This window comes from Typopeltis vanoorti, chromosome 5 (assembly GCF_054136105.1).
Source record: "Typopeltis vanoorti isolate ZY-2024b chromosome 5, IOZ_Tvanoo_1.0, whole genome shotgun sequence".
NCBI lineage: Eukaryota > Metazoa > Arthropoda > Arachnida > Uropygi > Thelyphonidae > Typopeltis > Typopeltis vanoorti.
In genome coordinates this window covers 171231848-171245752 of record NC_143553.1, presented here as the reverse complement: position 1 = coordinate 171245752, position 13905 = coordinate 171231848, and the positions used below count along the sequence as shown (strand labels likewise).

Here is a 13905-nt window from a genome sequence, read left to right as displayed (position 1 = left end):
TCGGATGGACTTCGGGCCCTTACAGGCAGGCATAGTGGAGTTGTTTCTAAGGTGAAGGAAGTAGCTCCGAATAGGAATTGGGTACACTGTTTCATACACAGAGAAGAGTTAGCCTCCAGGAATGCCACCAGAATTTAAAACTGTGCTGTACAACGCTGTAAAGCTAGTTAATTTTATTAAGGTTCACCATTAAATAACAGGTTATTTTCAGCACACTCTGAGATGAAATGCGCAGTGAATATATACAACTCTTTCTTCATTCTGAAATTCGTTGGCATTCCAGGGACAAATTACTAACAAGGTTATTTCAATTAAGTCATGAAGTTTTATTGTTTGTAAATGAACGTAATTCTGATTTTGCATCACTCCTTGTTGATAAAGCATGGTTATCAATACTGTCTCATCTTTTAGACATTTTTTCGAAATTAAATGAACTAAATTTCTCCCTTCAGGAAAATTCTTCAACTGTTTTTGATACATATGACAAAATAAAGGAATTCGAGAAAAAACTTGTGTTATGGATTAGTTATGTAAACGACAGACAATTTACACCTTTTCCAACATTGGAATCCTTTTCAGTGGAAAATTATATTTTTGTTGATTCTGAGTTTCTGGAAAGGGTTTATGACCACCTCAAAACTCAGAATTTTGAAACATATTTTCCGAATAACTTTTATAAGAAATTTCTGTGGGTCTGTGATCCATTTCAGGCTTACAGAACGACTTTTCGTTATCGAAAAAAGGACAGTTAATTGAGCTTTAAAGTGACAGTGGGCTTAAAATGCCCTTCCATGATCTTGGTTTGGCTTGATTTTGGATCTTGTCTTCAGTGAGAAGTGAATTACCCGAATAAGAAAACCTCCTATCGATTCAGCCAGAGAGGCATGTGGTGAGGTTGTCTGCAAGGATAGAAAAATCAGAACTCAATGGTGGACACAGGAAGTTAAAGAGGCAGTGAAGGAAAAGAAGAAAGCATATCAAAAGTTCCTGGCAAATAAGTCAGCTTGTGCTCTTAAAGAATATAGAGACAAATGCAAGAATGCTAAACACTGTGTAAAACTAGCTATACAAAAGTCATGGCAAGAATATAGAAAATAAATATCAAGAAGGTGGCAAAATATTCTGGAGGTTGTTGAAGAAGCTTAGGAATGGAGGAAAGAGTGCTGTAAAAGGGGTTAGAGATGATAAAGGTGACATGAAAACAGGAGAAAAAGATATCCTTGAAGTAAGGAGTAATTACTTCGAAAAATTGCTAAATGAAACAAGCAGTGAAAGCACAGTGGTAAAAAACACTCAACAGGAATACAGTCAGGAATACATATCCATAATTGAAGTACAAAAAGCCATCAAAGGCTTGAAATGAGGAAAGGCAGCAGGAGTAGATGATATTCGACCAGAAATGCCGAAGTATGGTGGTATAAAAGTCTTATAGTGACTGCACTGCATAGTTCAGAAGGCCTGGACAGAGGGATGAATTCCAGATGATTGAAGTAGAGCTCTAATAGTACCCATATATAAGAAGGGAAATAAAACTGAATGTAAGAATTACAGAGTTATACCCAACTGAATGTTCCAGGCAAGATTTATGCCAGTATACCTGAGAAACGGTTGAGAAGAATTGTGGAAGAAAAGCTTGGTGAAGAACAAGCTGGATTCAGGCCAAATAGAGGCTGTCAGGATCAGATCTACACTTTACGACAAATAGTTGTTAAAGCATGGGAATATAACAAAGATCTGTATTTAAGGTTTGTCGATCTGGAAAAGGCATATGATAAGGTGCCAAGAGAGAGAGAAGCTATTCAATACGCTACAGTTATATCTTGTCAATGGAGCATTATATCAAGCAACGTTTAGTCTTTATTTGAGTTGCAAGTCAGCAGTTAGAATTGAAGGAAGTACAGGAAGATGGTTTAATGTTAAATCTGGTGTGAGACAGCGATGCACATTGTCCCCTCTGTTATTCATTATCTATATGGATCTGATAATTTACCATCTAACCTTTATCATCTATAACTCCTTTTACAGCGTTCTTTCCTCCATTTCCAAGCTTCTTCAACAACCTCCAGAATATCTTACCACCTTCTTGATATTTATTTCCTATGTTCTTGCCAAAGTCCTCCCATGACTTTTGTTTAGCTAGTTTTACACAGTGTTTCGCTTTCTTACATTTGTCTATGTATTCCCTAAGAGCAAAAGCTGACTTATTTGCCAGGAACTTTTGATATGCTTTCTTCTTTTCCTTCACTGCCTCCTTAATTTCCTGTGTCGACCATGGAGTTCTGATTTTTCTATCCTTGCAGACAACCTCACCACATGCCTCTCTGGCTGATAACAATCAGGGTTTTCTTCAAGGCTTGCCACTGAATCTCCAAGGTTTGGTTCCTGTTCTCAAAGTCTTTCATTTTTTCTTGAATAATATTTGTGTATTTTAGTCTACAGTTCACATATGAGAGCTGCTCAACTTTTATTCACTTTAAAACCTTCTTACATGTTATTCTTTTCAATATGAAATTCAATTTTATCCAGCTCAAGACTAAATAGTGATCACTTCTAATTTCAAATCCTCTGTACACTCTGGTGTCCTGCACCAGGGAGAAAACATCACTATCAACAATAACATAGTCAATTTCTTATTCCTTGCCTCTTCTCTCCATGTGAATTTGTGCACATTTTTATGTTGGAACATGGTGTTAGTAATAACCAGTCCATGTCCTGAGCAGAAATCCAACAGGTATTTGCCATTATTATTAGCTTTGCTCTTTTCTCCAAATTTTCCCAAAATATTTTTGTATGTCTGACAATTATTTCCTACTCTGCTATTTAGATTTCCAACAAGGACCAACTATTCCTTTTTCATTGTGTCAGTTGCTTTTTCTAAAGCATCAAAAAATTCCTCCACTTCTACCTAAGTAGAACCTTCTGTGGAACCATAGGCACAAATAAGTCTCATTGTCCAATTCCCCATTCTGATAATTGCCACATCACTCTACTTGTGACTGCCTGCCATTCAAGAAGATTAGCCTTGTATTTTGTGTTGAATACTATGGCTACTCCTTCTTTTCCTTGATTTTCATTTCCTGAATATAACATTTTGTATTTATTGCTCAGAAAGATCTCACCAGTTTTTGTCTTTTTTGTTTCAGTCACCCCTATTATGTCAATCTGGTACTTATCAAATTCTTCAGCTAGTTCCATTTCTTTGCCATTCAGACTTCTTATGTTGATAGTGCAGATCTTTAACTCTGGTGATGTTGAGTCGGGGTGTGCTTTCAGATTTGTTCCAGTAGCTGACTTTACGCTGTTCGCCCAGGTTCCCTGGCAAAAACAATGGGGGGACTTGTTTAACCGGGCGACGTTGCAGCCGACATGAAATTTTGTCATGTACCATCATTTTCTATATTGGTTTAAGCCAATTAGAATACAATTTGGCCGGCTAAATCTCAAATTGCCAGCCCATCCTTGTTCGTTCAGTATCCAGGTAGATACCCAACAGGGTGCACCACGAGAAGGTGAGGATTGGACATTAGGTCAGAAGCTCTGGTCTATTCTCCACATTCCTTTAAAGGCTATGTGGCGGTCTCCTCTCAGTTATACAGCTTTGACCCTTAAGCACCCAATGTAAATAGATGGCTAACATAAATACAGCAACATGACTCTGCAACCTTCAACTGTTTCCGTGTGTTTCTGTTATGGTTGCTGCAAGCTTCGCTTCTTAACTTATATTTTAAAGGATTGGAGTATAGTATTTTTTGGACCAGTTTTCTAGGATATCAGTTAAAAGTAAGTTGGTGGAGTAGAAGTTGCAGTTCATTTAGCTTTTCTTTCATTTATCATTTTTTAGCATGAAGATAGCATGTTTTGCAAGAGTATGGATGATTCCTATTTTTTGTGAGTATGGTACAGGGATGAAGAATGGAGGTAACATCCAGTATGAGTAGGCTTGTGATAAACAGTTGGTCTTTTTCGATTTCCAATGTGAATTTTATTTTTAGATGGAATGAAATCAGCAAGTAAGGAAACTGTTTAACTCAGCAATGCTTTTGTTTCCAGATAATGAAAATGTCATTGATATATCTCCATTAGATTGAGGGTTTTGGATTTGCTAGCTGGGAACCTTTCTTCAGAAATTCCCACAAAGAGATCAGCACATGGAGGGAAACAAGGGGCTTTCCATGGCTAGGCCAAAAGTAATTGAACATTAATCTAACGATATAGATTGGTTAGCCTTCTCCTAAGAAGGCTAACCCAAATTCAGCCTATTCCTAAATAGGCTGAATTTAGGTTAATTTCCAAGATGGGATAAATACCAGTGAAATATAAGAATATAAAAATGAAACAAAAACAGGATCAACATTTCAGAATAATCATTTTATATCCTGTTTAGACAAGGTGCTTCTGATTTCAACTGAAGAGGAAAGATTAGCAAAACAGGTGTTTGATGTCAAGAGGGAATGGAAAAAGCTCAAAGGATCCAGGTAGATTGCTGCAATTAAAAGTACCTTAAAAGAATGAAAAACAGGATCTAACAATACTGGAGTTTCAGCAGATAAACTAATTTGGAGGAAAACTGTTAACAGAAAGTTAGTAATAGTGTAAAATTATGTAGTACTATCAGAGCATTCCATATCCCCTGTGAGAGTATATATGAGGAACTGATGAAGATTTGGAAGAAAACTGCTGACAGCGAAGAGCAGTAATGAAATATTGTGTTGGACTATCATACATCCTCTCAGCAGAATACAAGATGAAGAAATTACTAATGCATTGCGTCAGTAAAATAAAACAAAAAAGTGCTCAGACTTACTTTTTTCTCAGCTCCAAAAATTATAGGGGTAATAAGGCCAGCATCTGTGCTCACAGCCACATTTACATCTACTGTATGATATCTATAAGAAAAATGCCATCCTTAAAATAGCAAAAATAAGCCTGATGTTAGCTTTATAGATCAATAAACATTTAGTAATCACATAAAAAGAAAACTATCAAGCATGGCTTTGTTAAATGCAATTTTTATATTAACAAAGTGATAAAAATTATTATTAAAAGACCAGAAATGAATGATGCAGTAAAAATTATAAAAACAAATAACAGCACAAGCTTTTTTTATTTACAAGATTTTTGCACAACAGTTAAAACCCAGCAATTGCAAATTTTACAGATGAAAAAATGCTGTCTTTTTTGTAAAACATTAAAATAATATTTTTTGTTACTGTGGTACCATACAAATTCAATTATAAATGGCTTGTAAATTGCTTATAAAAAAAAAGCTGTTATTTCATTGCAAAAGTAATTACATAAATATGAATAATAAATTTCAAATTTATTAAGGGCATATTGAAAATACCTCCAAGACAGTTTAAGAAAGAAGAAATTATTCATTAATTTCCCTTCCAATTTATTGATTAAATTTAATTTGCTGGACTCTTACCTCCTTGATATGTTTCTTTCCCTGATGTTCACAAATGCACCAAAATACTATCATGCTGCATAGCATATGCTGAATGTACACAAACACACACAAAACAATTCTATCACACATGCTTTATAACTAGAAACAATGGAAAAACTATCGTTATAAACTGCCGGTAGTGCCCACCTATAGGCCGGTGTGTATATTATGAGAAGTAGTGAAGGTGTTAGAGGGTGGTTAGGGATAAAATACAACCCTGGATTGATTGGACATCTTTCAAGAGAGCAGCGTGAGTTTGTTATAAGTGAAGGTCTTGATTCAGTAACCTGGTTGGATTTTATCATAGATGATAAGTGCATTAGTCAAAAGAAATGCTTGTATGATTTTTCTGGATTCTGCTAAAGTGCTGAACAGAGTACCACATGACAAGCTACTGTTGACACTGCGTAGAATGGGGATGGACGCAGTTGGTAGCTTGTTATAGGGTTAGCTGAGAAGATCCAGCAAGCTGTGTATTAGGATGCAGTTTTAATAAAAAAAAAGGGGGGGCTGACCACAGGGTCCTGTTCTAGGCCCACTGTTGTTTAATTTATATATCCTTGATATAGTTCAAGGCGTGAAAGGAGTCATTCAATTCTTTTCAGATGATACTAAATTAGGAAGACCAATATCTGGACATGTCCGTGCGGTTAGCCTAGTGGCTTTGTGCTTTGCAACCATATGTCTGGGGAAGGAGTGTCCTAGGTTCGATTCCTGTCGACGACGTGAGGAGCTGAAGGATCTTCCTTAGCCATAGTCAAGTTAGCTGGTCTTGGGCGTGGACAGCAGGGTTTTTTCCACCAGTTTATTTGGAGTTTTTCATCCCGCAAGCAGGCAAACCGACCCCGTGAACACACAGGGATACAGTCAGGAATACTTAGAGGCATAGGGCTGACCTTCTTATCCTTGTATTTCGGTTATGAAATCCAAGCATGCTTGGAAGGTTGTGGGCCTTAAAGGCCTGTTAAAATCGTTGGGATAGGATAGGAATATCTGGACGTTCTGATGTAATGTTACAAGAGAATTTGCAAAGTCTGGTAATTTGGATCAACATTGCTAAGTGTAAAATCGTATAGTTGAGGAATGAGGGTTAATAAATTGGAGGAACTTTTCTCTAGGAAGTGAGGGATCTGCAAATCTTGGTAGCAGGGAACTTAATTTTTTTGTGGGGGGAGGGGAAGACACACATGGAAAAAGAAATGCTAGCCAGAAAATTGCTGTAATAATGTAAAGAACCATGACAATTAGGAATAAGGAGGTGATACTAGTTGTTTAATAGAGACATGTTCATTAGACATACTATATGTTTTGAATAACAGCTTCTGATTTAATTTTCTCTTACATGTGTGAAGTTGTTATTTAAAAAATATAGTACGGAGGTGATAATTCCACTGATAAGGTACTAATCATGACACATTTGGATTTCCGTGCACAGATCTGGTAATCTGACTGTATGGGCAGTAAGGAAATATTAGAGTGCAGAGGCAAGTAACCTGAGAAAATGTGATTCACACAGCTTGGTAGATGGGGGAGGAGAAGAAGAGGTGATATGACTGAGACATAAATAGATGAGATGAACTTCTTGCAGAAGAATGAGAGAACAAGAAGTTATATCTAGAAACAGTACAATAGTCATGTAAGTAAGGAAATGAAAAGGATATTTTTTGCATGTTGGGTAGTGAATGAATAGAATGCAATGCCATTGTGAGTGGTGACTGTTCCAACACTGGATGTTTTCAAAGCAAGATGGGGTAGGTATTGTGGTCTGAGCATTTGGCCTCCGGTGATGAATCTTCTTTGACTCCACGGAGGCCTGGAAAAATACTAATAATGGAAAGAAAGATTGTGGAAAGAGCATCAATTTGATAAATCAGTTATTAAGTATACAAATATAAGCAGCTATATAGTAAAAGTTTAGTTAATTTTAGTTAAAATTCGAATTATAACTAGCTAGGAATGCTAAAATAGGGGTAAGAATAACAGATACAAATTAAGTATAACCAATTCACCTTGAATTGTCATCTGAAGATGACAGGAACCTTTTTTAATATATACATACAAGATTTAGGTTTTCAAATATTAAGAGTAAAATAAATTCTTATACTATGGTTGCATAAGAATTTATAAGTATTTTGCAAGTACATATATGACTACTAGTTAGCTAGAAGAGAAAATATTATATTACTGATAAGATTTACTTAATGACATAACACAAGATGATGAAAGTGTTCAAATGGTTCCTCCTGTGATGAACCATCCTTAAGAAGTGGGATAACTTGCAAACAAAAGTTTGTAAGTGTTATCCCAATTCATAAGGATGGGTCATCATATGTAGAGAATTTCATAATTAGTCCATCTTCTCAGTGTTTATAGACAGAGTAATGGAAAATTTAATTAGGAATTGTATCTGGGATATTCTTGGCAGGATCACTTATTTGACACAGCACAACAAAGTTCTGTTACAGGGAGATTGGTTATGACAAATCTGCTTACTTTTTTTTTAATTTCATTATTATTATGTAACACGTCCAAGAATTCCAGGATTCATTGCAGGAGGATACTCCACTCCACTCCATATAATCCACCAACTACACACAATGCCACAACCCCAGACTATGCCACTATCTATCTACTGTCCACTAATATATACTTGATATATACATATACATGCAGTTTACTTTGTCTGTAAACTGCATGTATATGTACTCTGGCTGATCTGCCTGCATGTAGAATGAAGATTTTCGGTTTCTGGCAAGAAATATCCTACTCCCCTGTGAGATCAGCTAATTTACCTTTAACTTAAAAAGTTAATATAGTTTCCTTGTACATGACAAGGATCAAACTCATGTATTTTCCAATCAAAGGATGCAATGCAGTCATTCTTCCAAATAGCACTACAGAAGTGTGAGATCATAGGAGAGAGAAACAGATAAAGTTAATGGATATAAATAATTAACAATTTCTCATAGAATTCCATATAAGATCCTACTGATTAAAATGTGCATATCCTTTCTGTTCACCCAATGAGAAGATAGGTAAGAAATTGGTATTCAGAGCAAAATCAAAAAGGAGCCAGGTTGTTTGGTTTGTGACTTATTAATGTAAGGGCAGCAAGGTCATAATGTACCATTTCAAAGATTACAGCAATATGTGACTATACTGCTTAGAAAGAAGTCAATGGACATCCCAATGGGCTAGGTGCATCGTGCCATGTAACAAGTCACATGTTTGTAGCTAGTATAAATTGGAAGAATAAGATGCTCTCAAGTTAGTGAAGCTGTCCAAGTGAAATGGCTGTGAGAAGGGAACTGACGGAGTTTGAAAGAGGCATTGTGATAGGATGCCATGTTGCTGGCTTATCTGTTTGGCAAATTGTTGACAAATTGAGCCAGGTCAACAATCAGTGATACCATACTGAAATGGAAGTGCAGTGAGTCAACTGCAAGTGCTACCTGCAGTGGATGACCAACCACACTCACCAAATGTGACTGTAGGGTGCTACAAAAGATAATATGTAAAACTGCCATTCATCACCCAACACATTAAATGTGGAGTTTCTAGCATCGACTGGAACATGAATCTGCACAAAAACATTCAGAATCGAGGCCCACAATATGAGTTTCCATGGTAGGACTGCAATGTGCAAGCACCACATTATCCAAACCAACATGCAGCATTGGAAAGCTGTGTTATGGAGCAACAAGTTAAGCTACATTCTCTGCAGAGCAGATGGACATATGTGGGTGTGGCAGATGCCCAGTGGACGTCTCTTATCATAGTTGTAACCTCAACTATGAATTTCAGAGGTGGTGGTGGCAGTGTGATGATATGGTCTGGTTTTTCCTGGTTTGGCCTCAGACCTCTGTTTGTGGCATAACAAACACTGAACTCCGAGAGGTATCTGAATATTCTGGACAATGCAATTCTTCATAATTTGTGGCATTTCTACAGAAATGACTAGTGTCTCTTTCAGCAAGACAATGCACCACATCATATGGTTTTCATTATCTGGTCCCATGGCTGCCAGACATTCAACACTTTCCTCAGCTGCCAAACAAACAACACAAATGCATACAATTCACAATTGAAATTGAAAGTCAGAACACACTTCCTTTTCTAGGTACACCTGTCACACGTCTTTCTTCTGGCAATCTTTCCATCACTGTTTACCATAAGCCACCACATACTGGCCAATATATACACAAACTCTTAACCACCACCCAATGCAAAACACTAGGTGTCATTAACACACTAAAAAACAGGACTCTGATGATTTGTTCCAGTGAACAAGCACTTAAACATGAATTAAAAGTTATCAGCAATAATTTCCTGAAAAATGGCTACAGCAAAACTACTATCAACAAAATTCTTCACAAGACACCACTTAAAAATAAAATAAACTAAACTAAATTACAATTAATATAATTAACGGCTATTTTAGCCTGTTTTTCTTTAGGAGTGTCCCTTATATTTAATACATTGGCTAACATAACTCAAAAGGGGTATATATATATATATATATTTTAGGGCATTATGGCAAAATAAAAAATGTGGAAAAATTATGTACATACCTTGTTTTTGGTTTAAAGATGCCTTCTAAATCCAAGCTCTTGTTGAAAGGTTGTAGTATGTAAACGGGGGGGGGGGAGAACATGGGGATGTGCTTGAGACACGGGAAATAAGTTTGGGAATCCAGGTAACTATTAATAATATATATATATATATATGCTATTTTGTTGTGGGGAGAGGAAAAGAAGGGGAAGGGTATCCTTATGTGGAAACTGATACCTTTCCCCTTCTTTCCCCCCCTCTCCCCAAATAATATATATATTATTAATAGTTACCCGGGTTCCCAAACTTATTTCCCGTGTCTCAAGTACATCCCCATGTTCTCCCCCCCCCCCCCCCCGTTTACATATAACCTTTCAACAAGAGCTTGGATTTAGAAGGCATCTTTAAACCAAAAACAAGGTATGTACATAATTTTTCCACATTTTTTATTCTGCCATAATTGCCTTCTATACTTGCTCATAATGCCCTAAAATATATATATATGCACCCCTTTTGAGTTATGTTAGCCAATGTATTAAATATAAGGGACACTCCTAAACAAAAACAGGCTAAAATAGCCGTTAATTATATTAATAGTGTTTAAGAGGAGTAGCATGGGAATTTCCCAGAAATTATACCTAAATTACAATAAAACTGTAGACATTTCATACATTAAATGAATATCAGACAAAATAAGCATAATACTACGAAATATAACCTTAATGCCACCTTTAAATCTCCTGCAAAATTAAAGAACTTATTCAAATCATCCAAGGATCCACTTCCTCCACTGGCCAACCCTGGAGTATACCATATTCATGGCACCTGTAATTTGCCCTATATAATTGTAACAGGATGCACAATTCCTATCAGAAAAAAAGGAATGCAAACAATGTTAACTATGGTAAATCTAAATGAACAACTATGGTAAATCTAGCCTTTCTGATCATGCCCTGAATACTCTACACAGAATTGACTGGAAAGGCACCTGTTGTTTACATGACACCTAAATGTGGAATGAGCATAAATGTAAGGAGGCCTGAAATTCTTATCAACCACCCTAATTTTAACAATAATGGTGGTCTAAAAATCCCAAGAATATGGATGGCACATATTCTACCCACATAACCTTTTGGTCTAAGAGTTAGTTATAATTAGGACTGCTAGTAATCTAGGATCTTAACTTTAATATAACAACATGTTAAATTATGGATTAGGCCACTGCTTTTGCTGTATTAAAACTATATATCAATTTGTTCTCTGATGATGATATAAATAGAATTTTTTTAAAGCTTTGATGTAGTTTTTTTTTTTCCACTAGAGGTCAAGCCAGTAGAATAATGGTTGATCAAATCATTATCACATTGGCAAACTGTTTGAAATGTAGTATAGCTTGTCTTTGTATGTATACTCCAGATTAATACTTTAATATGAAGGTTGAAACGTCAGGAAATTAAAGTAATTATTTCTAACACAGTTGTAGTCTCCATAATTTTTACTGAAATACATATACATGAAGGATTTGGAATGGCAATGACAAGTGACTTATGCCAAGAATCTGTAAACTCTTCCTCTAAGTATTCTGTTGCACAGTAAGTGAAGGAGATCCATTAAAGATGGGGAAGATATTTTATCATCTCATAATGGATGTCATTAGGCTCTACAGCTATACTGACACAAGAAAGTAAAAATATTTCATTGATAGATGTCTGATTGACTGCTTCAGCATTAAATTTTGCAAGACAAGAAAAAATATTTCAGCCAGCATGGTCAATTTTCCACTTATGTATCCGGGTAGAAGAACATGGCTCCTGTGAGGACATAGTGCAAATCAGAGAAAAATAATTGCTTCCATATTAACTGCATACTGAAGAATACAAATGGATAGGCATATGGAAGAAGGCATTGAGTCTGTTATTAAAAAGGAAGGGGTTATTATTGTCAAGCATATGTTCAAAGATATGACCTTGGAGTAGTGCCAGCACAACAAGATTTGTGTTGGCACTACTCCACAGAGTATTGTGTCCATTACTGAGGCTGCAATATAATGTAATCAAGATCAATCTCGTTTAATTGGGAACCTGGTGGTAAATAAATGGAACATATTGTAATAAGAAATCCAATGGGCAGATGGCTACTGCTTCCACAGCAGTATCAGGCAGTACATGCTGAAAAGCAGTATGGTTTACCATGAGCTTCACCATAAGCAGGACCATCTCCAGTTCTATCCTTACAATCATCATCATGCATATCAAGGATTTAGGCCTTGCGTGGCTTATTCCGGCCTTAGATTTTCTTTTTCCTATCCATACAAATCTTTTCTTTGTTCCTTCTTTTTTCTATCCTTATAAATAACAGTGAAATTCCTTAAGGTGGGGTCCTCACTGGAGTTTAAATGTTTCTTGTAGACAGAAACAGACTAGTTTGTATTTCTGCAGCAGAACCTTGATATCATTAATATTTTGGTAGAATCCATAGGGGCTCCACCTAAGAATTTTTATCCATTCTTTTGGATTTGTAGACTTGTCTGATTTCTGAATGGAGACTTACCTTTATCAGGCTTTTATTACCTTTATTATATTTGTGAACTGATTTTGGTATGTATGGACAGCCAGTGTCAATCTCTTCCTCTGGAAAAATGTTCATCTGCTGTGTCAAGATCAATCACTAAGTTTAGTTTAATTTCAGTGGATATAGAAGTATTAATTTTTTCATTGAGGGTATTTGATAGTTTATCTTTCGGTTATACCCTTGATATAATTTTCTTGACAAGTGGGTGCTCATCAAATGGAATCATTTTAGGAGTTGTTTCAGAAGTGAGAATGAAATGGATCAGATGACTAATGCACTCTACTGAGTACCACTGAAAAATTCAGGCATGCTGAAATTATTGGATTGGAATAGACATGGGTGTTTGAGTCACTTTTCATATTTTCTTATCTGCCACCTTCTCTACATAAGAGAATTTCAGGATGTGTGTGGTGGAGTCCAACTTCCTCATTGCATCCTGATATGATATATTTTGTTCTGTTTTATCTTTTGTAATTATTTCTCATCCTTTCACTTTTGGCATACAAAGGACTAGGCTGGATAATCTCCTCACAACTGACACATTTAGTTTACTCTGCAGCGCAAGATTTATTATTATTATGCTTTTTACTACCACACTCATCATAGGTGGCAGAGCCACAACAGGCAGTTTGGGCATGTACAGTCTAACAGGACAAGTGAAATATTCTGCTTCTGGCTATGTTAGAGGTTTGGGTGTATCAAAGGTAAATTCCTGGCCAGAACTAGGTGACCATCCCTATGTATCAGGATGCACCTCATAACTGTCACTCCTCGATCTTTCAGCTCTGAACGTATCTCCTCATCTGAAACATCAAGGAGATCCCATTCTGATATCAACACCTCTGGAACAGCTGAGTGCTTCTTTATGTTACTGCAATTGTTATCCCCCCCCCCCCAAACACACACACTGTTGCTCTCATTAATTTTTCTGAGTGTCGCTGATACAATGTTTTGACAATATGTCATTGATTGTACAGGATGATTTAAATAGATTGGCAATAAAACAAAGGATAATGGTTGCAACTTTAATATTGCAATGTATACATTGCAATATTAAAGTTGCAACCATTTCAATAAAATGATAAAGTTGCGTATTACATTAATAGAACCAGATCACACAGACACATAAGGATAAAGATGTTATTTTATGTTACTCCTCTTTATGAGGATTTTCAATTTTCATATAACAATACTGAACCAGCATGCATTGATTTAGTCACCTGGGTTTCCTGAGGATGAAAAAGCAGTGGAATGGAGTGTTGGAACACAGATATGAATGTGCAAAATGGATACAAGTCTGTGGAATGCTCATATGAGGACAGATTGGTTGTGGG

General features: G+C 36.2%; 1 protein-coding gene across 3 annotated transcripts in view; it reads right to left on the bottom strand.

Annotated features, from left to right (window-relative positions):
* The window catches only part of muc (dihydrolipoamide S-acetyltransferase muc), a 277556-nt gene that overhangs the window by 133386 nt on the left and 130265 nt on the right, over positions 1-13905 (bottom strand). For all 3 annotated transcript variants that reach the window (XM_090392923.1, XM_090392924.1, XM_090392925.1), the window contains exon 8: positions 4805-4886. In XM_090392923.1, coding sequence (XP_090249049.1) covers positions 4805-4886 — 82 coding nt within the window. The remainder of the gene's footprint in view (positions 1-4804; positions 4887-13905) is intronic.